General features: G+C 39.1%; 1 protein-coding gene across 2 annotated transcripts in view; it reads left to right on the top strand.

Moving 5' to 3' along the window:
- VPS45 (vacuolar protein sorting 45 homolog) overlaps positions 1-13,707 on the top strand; it is a 101,831-nt gene that overhangs the window by 62,595 nt on the left and 25,529 nt on the right. For both annotated transcript variants that reach the window (XM_053590747.1, XM_053590748.1), the window contains one exon: positions 10,360-10,491. In XM_053590747.1, coding sequence (XP_053446722.1) covers positions 10,360-10,491 — 132 coding nt within the window. The remainder of the gene's footprint in view (positions 1-10,359; positions 10,492-13,707) is intronic.

Here is a 13,707-nt window from a genome sequence, read left to right on the forward strand (position 1 = left end):
AGAAAATGATTTCCAGAAATCCTGTATGTAAAAAAACTTTTTTATTCTTCTAACAAAATGAAATACAAATTGATGATTCTTGTATATACAACATAAACTGGCTACTGTTTTCTAATGCTTGCTGTCTGCTTTAATTAATACTTCTGATTGCTATGGTGACTACAGAAAACAGGGAGATGTGGACGAAGAATTGAACTTGTGTGTTCCACTTAGCTTCTACTATCAAATTAAAAAGAGTTGCGGCACCCCTGGCCCAAGAAGTAGGGCACCGGCCCCATATACCAGAGGTGGTGGTGTCAAACCCGGCCCCAGTCAAAAACTGCAAAAAAAAAACACTTGCTATATATTTTACCATTGGCCTTATCAGAACATCTTTTAAAATTCACAGAGGAAAGGAATGAAGAGGAAAAATGTCAGGGATATTTTAAAATAACTATTTTCTTCCTTAAGCAAGCTTAAATAAGTAGTAGGAGGTGCAGGACAGTATTAATGTTTTCATAACCAAATATGGCATAGTCATCTTTGTTAGGTATACAGTTGAGCCAAGCTCTAAGATCCCATCCCTGTATCTAGGTTTTGTCCTTTTATTTATATAACCTATATCCACAGTTTACCATCCATGACATTTTCCTCCCTCTCTAGTAACACAAAAATACCCTGGTACCCTGAAATTATCAGACTAAAGGACAATATTCTCTGGAAATGCTACAAGCTTACTTGAGTTTATGTATTCCCACGTCTTGCCTTTCTTTTCCATGATGGACAGATGTAGTCTTAAAGCAGATGATAGAGTATAGTTGTGGAGAAGAAACATCATTTTCCAGGATTATCATTATCCTCATTCATCTGCTCAGCCTCTTTTTAAATTGATTTATCAGATCAAGAGCTCAAAACAAAGGTGTTAGTGTCTGATTCTTCTCTTCAGTCACCAGTATGGTCACTATACCCCTATAAAGGAGAAACCCCCTCCCTCCTTCTTAATATAATAATCTGTATAATTCATGAGTACTTACTCATAAACTGTAAGATAAATTGCATAACAGGCCTCAGAGTAGAGTTGTCCCTCACCATAGAAATACTGTGTATAGAATCTTACTGTAAAAGATTCTCAATTTTTTTGTGAATATGATTAATTCTTTTTAGCCTTGAGTATTTCATTATTTCTGAATACTTAGTTAATGCCTTTTATTTTTCTGCTTTCTGCATTGTCTGCTCCCCACATAGTTACAACACTGACCCAATGTTGGCAGAATCCCCTCTGTCTCCTAATGGCATGCTCTTATGACATTGAATCTTTTCCCAACAGAACTCATCTTTTATGTTCTTAGTGAATAACAGAGCAGTGGTGACTGCACTTAAGAAGCCTTTATTATTTCAGATCATTGGTACTTCTAGAACTAATATAGTGGGAAGTATTAAAAATATATATCCTTAGAAATTTAGTGTTAAAAAGATTCCTAGGGTGGCGCCTGTGGCTTAGTGAGTAAGGTGCCGGCCCCATATACCAAGGGTGGCGGGTTCAAACCCGGCCCCAGCCAAACTGCAACAAAAAATAGCCGGGCGTTGTGGCGGATGCCTATAGTCCCAGCTACTTGGGAGACTGAGGCAGGAGTATCACCTACGCCCAAGAGCTAGAGGTTGCTGTGAGCTGTGATGCCACAGCACTCTACGGAGGGCAACAAAGTGAGATTCTGTCTCTGAAAAAAAAAAAGATTCCTATTTCTGAAAGTTTGGGGCAAGTTTTGTTCATGTCCTCACGCTTAAACATTCTCTCTTCATAAAGTAAAGAACCATTTAATTGTCCCTGAGAAATCATCAATCCATCATCAATCATCATGCAGTCCTTTTACCTTATGCAGTCCTTTACCATCATGCAGTCCTTTTACCTCCTCTTGTATCATCTTGGTTGAAAGATTCTGCTCCAGAATCAAGGTCTTCACCTGCAGTCACTGTGGAGGTCTCCCTCACATGGCCTTCTGTCTTGGCATCTGAAGAAGCTTTTCTTCCTGTCGCCTCCACACTCTGATGACACTGTCTGTGGGATGAGACCGCAGTGTCTCTCAGCGGCTCTGCTGTGTGCTCTTTAGCATGTTTAATAACTTAGCTTAAAGCTTGCAGTGACGAAAACAGTTTCGACATTTTCCAAGGAATTTTCCAATAATTTTTTTAAGTATTAGCTGGATTGCTAGCTCCCACCTAAAGTGGACAAAGAGAAATATGTCGCTCTTCATTGGCCAAAAATGCTTCTGTTGCAAGTTCATTGTAATTCAACAAAACTGATTACCATATTCAAGGATATTATTTTGCATATGGATATCATTATTGCTTTCTAGAGTTCTTTACTTTTTGTGAATAACCATAAATAAAAGAATTACAAATATTTATACAGATATGGCTATGTTACTTTCATACAGATTTATAAAAAAGCTTTTTTCCTACAGCCTAAAGCACTAGATTAACATTGGATTAATAACTTTGCCTTAGGCTTCTGTCTACTTCTATGTAGTACTAGAGGAAATCACACAAATTATAGATTGGTGCTGCTACAAATTCACTGTTTCTAACCTCACTTGGGCCTCACTCAGCCAAACTATGTATCTCTCGATCACTCTTTATCTCATTCGCCACATCTGTTTTGAATATTTTCCATTCTGTCTAAGTCACCTAGCTCGTCCCAGTGTTTCTTACTCTACAGAGAAAAAAAATTGAATCTGTCAAACATTAATTCCCTTAACGTCTAGCCCCATATTTATAAACATATCTGCATAGCCCCACCTCTACTGCCTTCCTTCATTCTGAGGAACATGCATCCTTTTTCCCATTCAGAACTAATCTCTCTGCCAACACCATTGTTTAGACTCCTATCATGTTTTCAGAAGTCTTTCTCTATTGAGTATTGATGCCCACCCTTTCTGCAGCTCTCTGCACACACACTCATGCTAACTCTCTCTTTTTTTTCTTTCTTTCTTTTTTTTTTTTTTTTTCTTGAGACAGAGTCTCAGTCTCTGCCCTGGGTAGAGTGCTGTGGCATTATAGCTCGCAGCAACCTCTCAAGTAGCTGGGACTATAAGCACCCACCACAAATGCCAGCTATGCTCTTGCTCAGGCTGGTCTCAAGCAATCCACCCACCTCCACCACCCAGAGTGCTAGGTTGTGAGCCACCACGCCCACTTCTCTTTCTTTTTCTCTCTTTTCCTTCCCCTCTCCCATTCTCTTTCTTCCACCCCTCCCTGACTCCTGCCCTCCTCCATATATTTTCAGCTTCTTCTTTACTGACTTCTTTCCTATAGGCTATAAACATACACTAGTTTTTCCTGTTAAATAAAATAATAAATTTAAAGCATTTGAACCTGAATTTTCCTCTAAACTATGTCCTCTAAACTTTCACAGCCAAGCTTCATGGGTAAAGAACCCATAGTCACTGTCTTCACTTCTCTGCTCTTCAACCCATTTACGCTGGCTCCTCACTCCGTTACCACGCACCAAGACTTTTCTGCTCACACTGGTAAATCCAGGGGACTCTTTTAATTCTCACCTTATTTACCCCTACTACTGCATTTAACACTGTTAACCATTCTTCTTTAAAACTCACTTGCCCCTCTGGCTTCTTTCTTCTGATTCTCCTCTGAGCTTTCTGAAAATGTCCTTCTGAGTTGCCTTTGCTGACTATTCTTGCTTATTCTAAAGATGTTAGGAACTCACCCAAAATTCTGTCTTTTGGTTCTCAGAGAGAACTCATCTATTCCTGTGGCTTCAGTTACCATTCAGAGAAACCACCAGGCCTGAATATCGAGATGTCAAGTAGACATCTCCACTAGGATAGCCCAAACATTTAAGTTTTAAGTCTAAAACACAACACGTTTTTGCCTTACTCTCCATAAATAAGTCTTTCTTTCTTTTCAGACATAAGCCATTACACCTAGTCACCAAAACCAGAAAACTTTAAAGTTATCATGGACTCCTCCTTTACCATCATCTTCCACTTTCAATCATTGATCAAACCCTGAAGGGTCGATATTTTTGTGTCTTCTATATCTAGTACCTTGTCTCCATCTCTTCTGGTATTCCTGTAGTTTCATCTTTCATCATATCTTCCCAAAAGTCTTACAATAGCCTTTTATGCTCCAGCTTTTCCCACCAGCATTCCTCAATTGCTTCTCATACAGCTGCCCAAATGATCTTCCAAAAAAAGTAAATTTGATCATGGTAACTTGTTAAAACCCTTTAGTGATTTCTCCGTGGCCTATAAAAAAAATTTTTTTTGAGACAGTGTCTTACTTTGTCGCCCTCAGTAGAGTGCCATGGCATCACAACTCCCAGCAACCTCAAACTCTTGGGCTCAAGCCATTCTCTTGCTTCAGCCTCCCCAGTAGTTGGGACTACAGGTGCCTGCCACAACACCCGACTATTTTTAGAGATGGGTCTCGCTCTGGCTTAGGCTGGTCTTGAACCTGTGAGCTCTGGCAATCCACTCACCTTGGCCTCCCAAGTGCTAGGATTACAAGCGTGAGCCTCCATGCCCAGCCAGCCTGTAAAGTTTGATGTTTTCCATGATCCGGCTTCTGCTTACTTCTCCCTCTCTATCACTGTGTCCCTGACTACATTTCCCACTCACCACAAAGAAGTTCAGATAACTTCAAAGTTTTTGGCCAAAGCAGCTAAAATTCTAAAGTGGCCATTAAGTAAGATGGGAAAATCTATAGGTGGAAGAGGCTTAGAGAAGAAGATTAGGGATTCGAACAAATTAAATTGAAAAATCTGTTAAATGTCTAAGTAGAAATGTCAAGCAGACAGATATTTAAGTCTGAAGTTTAGAAGTGTGAGCTGGAGATAGAGATTTGGGAGTCATTGGCAGATAGATGTATTTAAAACTACAAAACTAAGTGAGACCATCTAGGGAAGTGTTGTCTATAGAATTTTCTACAGTGATAGAAATGTGCTCTATCTATGCTAACCAGTAAGGTAGCCACTCAATAGCAGAATGGCTATGAATACTTGTAATGTGACTAGTGCTGCTACTAAAGAACTGAATTTATTTTTATTTTATTTTATATAGCCATATGTGGCTAGGGCCTCCTATACTAGATAGAATAGATCTAGGGAATACATTTAGATTAAGAAGAAAGAAGGACTGATGTCTGGGCTCTGAGCATCGTAGATTAAGCAGTCAAGAAGATGACTGAGACCAACAAGGACACTGGAAAGTAGTAACTAATGAAGGAGAAAACCAAGAACATGATGATCGGGCGGCGCCTGTAGCTCAGTGAGCAGAGCGCCGGCCCCATATGCCGAGGGTGGCGGGTTCAAACCCAGCCCTGGCCAAACTGCAACAAAAAAATAGCCGGGCGTTGTGGCGGGCGCCTGTAGTCCCAGCTGCTCGGGAGGCTGAGGCAAGAGAATCGCGTAAGCCCAAGAGTTAGAGCTTGCTGTAAGCCGCGTGATGCCATGGCACTTTACCCGAGGGCGTACAGTGAGACTCTGTCTCTACGAAAAAAAAGAACATGATGATCTGGAAACCAAGTGAAGAAAGTATGCCCAAGAGGAGCTAGTGATCAACTTAGTCAATGTTGCTGACAGGTCAAGTAAGACAAAGGCTGAAAAATGATCATTTGGAATTAGCAGTGGAATTGACGGGAGAGGTTACTTGGTGGCATAGTGGGAGCCCAAATGGACTAAAATTAGTTTAAGATAGAATGACCATCAGATAACTACTTAACCTTTCTGAGTTTCTGCTTCCTCAATTATGATTTTTGTCTTGCAAAAATGTAAGCAAAGTGCCTGACAAATGGTGAGTGCTCAGTGAATGGTCACTGCTGACACATGGTCATTAAGGAACAGAAAATAGAATGAGTTCACACATTCCAGCATATGTTGTTCATATATTTCTTAATTACTCACTGTTCTAGGTACTGTTAGGTACTGTTCTAGGACTGGAGATTTGGCAATGCACAACCAAAAAAAAAAAATTACTACCCTCATAAAGCTGTATAGTGATATGTGTAACTAGAGCACAAGAGAACAAAGAACAGGTATAACAAAAAGAACAAGGCTGGAAAGACAAAGGGCTAGTTGAGAAGAACATTAAGTACTATACTATGTATATTAACTAAGCATTGCTCTGACTGCCTTTATCTTTTTCTTTTTCTTTTTTTTGAGACAGAATCTTACTTTGTCACCCTCGGTAGAGTGCCGTGGTGTCATAGCTCACAGCAACCTCCAACTCTTGGGCACAAGCTATTCTTTTGCCTCAGCCTCCCAAGTAGCTGGGACTATAGGCAGCCACCACAGCGCCCAGCTATTTTTAGAGACAGGGTCTTATTCTGGCTCAGACTGGTCTTGAACCTGTGAGCTCAGGGCAATCCACTCACCTCGGCCTTTAAGAGTGCTAGGATTACAGGCGTGAGCCACCGCACCCGGCCCTACTGCCTTTATCTTTTGTCAGAGAAAGGGCATGATCATATCTGTGTTTTAGAAAATGAAAGTAGCTGATACATGAAGTGTAAATGAAATATACATAAGTCCTAAATATGATAGGACTCTGGTAATAAGGCAGGGGAAACTGAGCAAAGGGGTGGAGTCCAGGGATAAAAATGGCACAAATCAGTGGCCATCTGAAGAAGGACAGCGTGAGAAGGTAAAAAATAAAAGAAGGAAGAATAAAAGATGACTCAAAATTTATTACTTAGGTGACTGTGTATGATTTGATAGATTGTACCTATGACAGGCTGAATAATGTCCCCCAAGATTTTCACACTCTAATCCCTGGAACCTGTGAGTATGTTGCCTTACTTGGCAAAGAGAGCTTGGAAATGTGATCAAGGGTATGGAGATGGAGATGGGATATTATCCAGGCGGGCCCCGTCTAATCACAAGTGCATAAATTCAGATGACCTTTCCTGACTATTGTCAGAGATAAGTAACAGATGTGAAACATTCCTGGCTTTAAAGATGGAGCAAAGGAGGCAATCTATGGCCACAGGCAGCCTCCAGAAGCTGGAAAAGTCAAGGAAACAGATTCCACCCTAGAGCTTCCAAAAGGAACACAGCCCTGTGAAACTTTGGTTTTAGCCCAGTTGAGACCCATGGCAGACTTCTGACATCCAGAACTATAAGTTAATAAATTTGTATTTTTAAGCCAATTGTTCATGATAGTTTGTTTCAACAGCAATAGAAAACTCATACAGTACTATTGCTTAGAATAGGGAATATAAGAAAGTAGCAGATAAAGGGAAAAACTGAATAGTAGAGTTTAGTTTTAGACATGATTAATCTGAAATGTCTATGATGTACAGATATGTGAATCTGGAACCAAGGATGAGAATTAAAGCTAAAGATAAAGGTTTTGTGTCATAAGAGCATAATTATAGAATTTTTTAAAAATGAGGATCAAAACAGGATGTTGAGAATAACTCATAAATTAGATAAAGAAAAAGCATTTTTACAAAAGGCTATTCTACCAAACATCCTGTCACCATAATTATCAATGACCTCTGCTGATAAATCCAATGGAATTTGTTCTTTCTTTTTTTTTCTGTCACCCTGGGATTGAGTGCTGTGACATCATATCTCACAGCAACCTCAGACTCCTGAGCTCCAGTGATCCTCCTGCCTTAGACTCCCCATTACTGGGACTACAGGCACCTGACATGATGCCCAGCTAGTTTTTCCATTTTTAGTAGAGAAAAGGTCTCATTCTTGCTAAGACTGGTCTCCAACTCCTGAGCTCAAGTGATCCACCCAGCTTAGCCTCCCAGAGTGCTAGGATTATAGGCGTGAGCCACTACATCTGGCCACATCTGAGCCACTACAATGGACATTTTTCATCCCTAATCTTACTTTACCTATCTATAGTTTTTAAAACTATATTTAACTTTCTGTTCCTTGAAATGCTGCACTTGGCTGGTTTTATTATTACCTTGTATCCTCTGGCTATTCCTTGTCTCCTTTGAGATTTCCTGTTCCTTCACCTATCCCTTCACTGTTGGAGTTCACCAGGTTCCATCCTCATCCTCTTCGTACTATACCCTCTCCCCAGTTTCCCATGCTGAGGGTACATAGATCAGTGTCTGTAAATTAGATTTTTATTGGACAGATCATAATGAGAAGCCATAACGAGATACTACTTTTTCACTTATCAGTTTAGGAGGAACAAAAGCCTTCATAATACATGGTATTGATAAAAATTTAGAGAAATAAGCACTTTCCTGAATTACTGATGGAATGACATCTATGAAGCAACTTGGTAATATCTATCAAAATTTTAAATTCACAGTACATCCAAGATATGGGCAAAGAGCAGAAGGATGTATATAAAATGCTTCCATTTGTATTCAAATGCATACACACGCTGCACACAGATAATATCCCTGAAAGGGTACATAAGAGACAAGTAACAATGTTTGCTTCTGGAGAAGAGGGAGTGGGGAGGGAACTGAAATGGAGGGAGCCTTACTTTTTCCATATACCCTTTTGTATTTTATACCAAGTACATGCACTTATCTAGTCAAAAAAGTGTTTATTAAATAGCAAAAAAATGATTATAGAGCATATAACTATATGTATGGGTATGTAACTCTTAAAAGCACTGTAGTGCTAGATGTATTGTTTTAGTAGGTTGATTTGAATGAAGCTTATTTTGTCTTATAAAGTAAATTTAGTGTTTCATATATATGATTTTAAGTCCCAAATTCACATAGAAATATTATAATTGACTCTCTACCTAATTAATTGAAAAATAACTTCTTCGTCATTGAAAGCTTATATACATTTTATTGGGAAATCTCTGCAAATCAGAGACTATGTAAACATTCTAAAATAGCCACAATAGCTGATTCTATTTCCATAAAGTCCCACAAAAACAAACATTCTTTCAGTTAATTCCTGAAAGAATTTTATTCTTTCTTTATTTATTTTCTTTCTTTTTCTTTTTTTTTTTTTTTCTTTCAGAGACAGAGTCTTACTTTGACACCCTCGGTAGAGTGTCGTGGCATCACAGCTCACAGCAACCTCTAGCTCTTGGGCTTAGGCAATTCTCTTGCCTCAGCCTCCCGAGTGGCTGGGACTACAGGCAACCTCCACAATGCCCGGCTATTTTTTGTTGTTGTTGCCCAGGGCCAGGTTCTAACCCACCATCCTCAGTATATGGGGCTGGTGCCCTACTCACTGAGCCACAGGCACCACCCCCTTCAAGGTATTTTAGAAAAAGACAGACAAATAAGAAGGAAGTGTAAGGTTGTATTTTTCATGATTAACACGTGCATATATATTCCTTGATTAAAGATGATTCTATTTAGTTTTGTGCCGTAACTTCCGTAATGCTTGATGTAGTTTTAAATAGTATCTAATGAGTGATTTAACAAAACTAGTTGCTTAGTAAGTAATTTTAACTTCTTTTGATGGCATGAGAAGAGCAAATCAAGATAAACTTTAACGGTTTTGAAAATAACATCTCCTTGATGTCTACAGAAGGAGTTAATAAGAATAATCCCTTTTGATATGAAGCCATTTTGATAAAGACTGAAACATAGTAAAACAACACAGTGCTGCCCAAATAAAGCTAGTGGCTATGATGACTATTGTCAACATGTCTCATTGCAAAACTGCAGCCACAGGGGTTTTTGTTTGTTTGTTTCCATGAGTTGTTTTTTTTTTTTTTTGGCCGGGGCTGGGTTTGAACCTGGCACCTCCAGCATATGGGACCGGCACCCTACTCCTTGAGCCACAGGCGCCGCCCTTTGTTTTTGTTTTTGTTTTTTTGTTAATCAAAGGATTTAGAAGCAAAGATTTTAAGAAGAGGTGGAATTCCTCGGAGCACCATTAATTTATATGTCCCATTCTTTTTTTATACTCTAAATACTAAATGTTTCTAATTCCCCTATTATGGGAACATCCAAATATACCAAGACTTTCCAAAATGCCTTGAGGTTCTTAGAGACCGTTGTGATGGCCCTGTACTAAGTATCTGACAAAGGGTTCGTAACGAAAGATACGTAGTACAAACACAAAATGCTGCTGTCTCGATAGCATGTAACAGTGAGGCACTCTGCAGCCTCTTGAATGTAGAAGAATATTTCTACATTTGGTTCCAGCAAACACTATTGTGCTATTCTGAAATCACAGCACAGAAATTATAAGACATCCGCTCATGTACGGAAAGCAAATCACTATTCAGCATTTCCTGCTCTGTTTCCTGCCAATTTCAGATAATTAAAACTTTTTTTAAGCCTTTTATTTTATTTTGCTTTAATTCTGCTTCTTCCACCAAAAATGAAAGATTTAGAAATTCAAACTCTCTTTTTAATAAGTCTTGGCGTTTTTCTTCTTATCCTGTGATATTACCTCTTTCTCCATTATCACAGACCTCAGGATATCATTGTGTTTGTAATTGGCGGAGCCACCTATGAAGAGGCTCTAACTGTTTACAACCTGAACCGTAATACTCCTGGAGTGAGGATTGTCCTGGGAGGCACCACAGTGCACAACACAAAAAGGTAAAGGAGAATATTCAGTCCTATTCCTCTCTACCCTTTCCCAAAGAATAAAGCATAAATTCCCTTTATGTTGAAAAAGTTTGGTCAATGCTGACCATATTGCTGTGACCAAATGCTCTGGCGTTTGCAACATCAGTTCATAGAATAATTTAGAGTTCAAGATGAAGGCTCTGTAGTCCATTAGTTCATGAATCACTTTACTAGGTCATGACCTGAAGAGTAAGAACCATCCTGCACTGTTTACAATTAGTGTTTCCTATGTTCAAAGAAGGAGAAATTCTTGTGCCTACTTCATAAGAAAGGGGGGAAATTTGTTTAAAGGCAGAGAAACCTAATAGCCATAGGCTGGCATTTTGAAAATACCTAAATATAATAGTATTGAATTCTGTGAGTTTTCTATTTTGTTGATTAATCTTATTCATTAGCAAATATTTAGTAAAAATAATTCAAAGACGAATAAGCTAACGATCTTACCTTAACTAAGTCATTGTCTATTTGGAAAGATAGGACATAAAAAAACAAACAAAATAAATGCCTGGAAAAACAAATAAAAGAGCAAAGCATTCTCAGCAAAAGTTTCATGGAGAAAATCATACACATACAAGCTGAACCTAAGGTAGAAAATGGACACATAGAAGGAGGTATGTTCTTGGTAGAGTTAACCACATGAACAAGTTGTAAAAGCTATAGGAACAACAAAGAAGCAAGTGAGGTAATGGTTACATTAATCAGTAAGCATGCCACGTTGTTTATCAGTTCAGCACCTTGTACCCCATAAATGCATTAATGTACGCAGTCATGATTTAATAAGGAAACAAATAAAAACAAAACAAAACAAGAAAAGCTATAGGCAACACAGATAAACGAAGAAGCAAATAGTCAACTAGTTGGAATGAGCCTAACTAAGGGAAAAGCTTGGTTGAATGCCATAATTGTGAAAGGCCTTGAATGCTAGTCTGAGGAATTTCTACTTTTTTTTATTTTCTTTTTTTGAGACAGAGTCTGACTATGTCACCCTTGGTAGAGTGTCGTAGCATCATAGCTCACAGCAACCTCAAACTCTTGTGCTTAAGCGATTCTCTTGCCTCAGCCTCCCGAGTAGCTGAGACTATAGGCGCCCACCACAACGCCTAGCAATTTTTTTTTGTTGTAGTTGTCATTGTTGTTTCGCAGGCCCAGGCCAGGTTCTAACCCACCAGCCTCAGTGCATGTGTTTGGGGGCCCTAGCCACTGAGCTACAGGCACCAAAATTTCTACTTTCTTACATAGAAAATGGGGGATTGTTGACAGGTTTTAAGCAGGGAAATTATAAGAGTGTCACAGTGTTTTAGGAAGGTTAATCTGGCAGCTAAGGGTAGAGGAGGAAGAGACTGGAGAACCCCAGCAACCTGGTCAAATTTAATGATTGAGGATGGCTCAGCACCTGTGGCTCAAGAGGCTAAGGCGCCAGCCATGTACAACTGAGCTGGCAGGTTCGAATCCAGGCTGGGCCAGCCAAACAACAATGAAGGCTGCAACCAAAAAGTAGCCAGGCACCTGTAATCCCAGCTACTTGGGAAGTGGAGGCAGGAGACTCGCTTGAGCCCAGGAGTTGGAGGTTGCTGTGATCTGTGATGCCACGGCACTCCACCCAGGGTGACAGCTTGAGGTTCTGTCTCAAAAAAAAAAAAAAAAAAAAATGATTGCGGACCCTGAGAAATCCACACTGAGCAATATATGCACAGATAATTGGGGGTCATCAGAAGTACTTGTGTCCTTTTTAATTTTGTATTGTTCAGCTTTTTAATATAACTTTTCTCCTTTATTATGAAAGTAGTATATGCTTATTCTGAAATATTTTTTAATTCAAAAAGTATAAAGAGTAAAAAAAGCTCCTATTATCTAACCACTAGTACATTTTGGTCTTGTCAGACTTTTTTCTCCAGTCTGTGTAGACAGTTATGTGCATGTGTGAATAGAAAAGGATCTCATTGTACATTCTTTCTTACAACCTACATTTTCCAGTATGATGTAAAAAAATGCTTTTAATGTCAAGTCATTCATTCACTAAGCAAATATTTATTGAAGGGTTTCCTGGGTTTGAATCCTGATTTCCCTTTTATTATCTGTGAACTTGGGGAAATTGCTAACCTCTCTGTCAGTGTCCAAAGCTCACTGCCTACATACGTATATATTTCTTTTGTGAATTGCCAGTTTATGATTTTTGCTTATTTCACAATTGAGATTTTTTTATCGTAATAATGTAAAAAAATTCTATGTATATAATTAAGGATATTGGCTATTTGTTATACAATTCATAACTTTTTTCCCTATTTGATTTTTTATTTTATATTATTCACAGAGTTTTGATCTATAAAAGATTTGTTGGGGGCAGTGCCCGTGGCTCAAAGAGTGGGGCGCCAGCCACATACACTGGCTGGTTCAAACCTAGCCCGGGCCAGCTAAAACAACAATGACAACTGCAACAAAAAAAATAGTCAGGCGTTATGGCGGGCACCTATAGTCCCAGCTACTTGGGAGGCTGAGACAAGAGAACTACTTTATGCCCAAGAGTATGAGGTTGCTGTGAGCTGTGATGCCACGTCATTCTACCCAGGGTGACAGCTTGAGACTCTGTCTCAAAAAAAAGATTTGTTGTTATTGTTATTTTATTTATTTATTTATTTTAGAGACAGAGTCTCACTTTGTCGCCCTCAATAGAGTGCTATGGCGTCACAGCTCACAGCAACCTCCAGTTCTTGAGCTTAGGCCATTCTCTTGCCTCAGCCTCCCAAGTAGCTACAGGCACCCACCAGAACGCCCGGCTATTTTTTTGTTGCAGGTTGGCCGGAGCAGAGTTGGAACCCGCCACCCTTGGTATATGGGGCCAGTGCCCTATCCACTGAGCCACGGGCGCCGCCCTTGTGTTATTGTTGTTTTAATTTTATATAGTCAAAGTTTGGAAAGTTTTTTTCCCAGCCAAGAATATAGAAATATTAACTTTCTAAAAATTATTTTTTAGGTATATATTTAGGGTTATATTTTTATAATCTATTAGAATTTATTTTGGTATAAACTCTGCAGTAAGTTTTGTTTTATAACTTTTACAGAAATATTACATTACGAGGTTTTTTTCCAAATACACAGTGTCTTTTCCGAAACCACTTCTCAATTTCCTGGACACCAACTGGATGTCCCCACAATTCAGTTCCGTTCTGACACTACATACCTGGAGTT

This window comes from Nycticebus coucang, chromosome 5, assembly GCF_027406575.1.
Source record: "Nycticebus coucang isolate mNycCou1 chromosome 5, mNycCou1.pri, whole genome shotgun sequence".
Classification (NCBI taxonomy): Eukaryota; Metazoa; Chordata; class Mammalia; order Primates; family Lorisidae; genus Nycticebus; species Nycticebus coucang.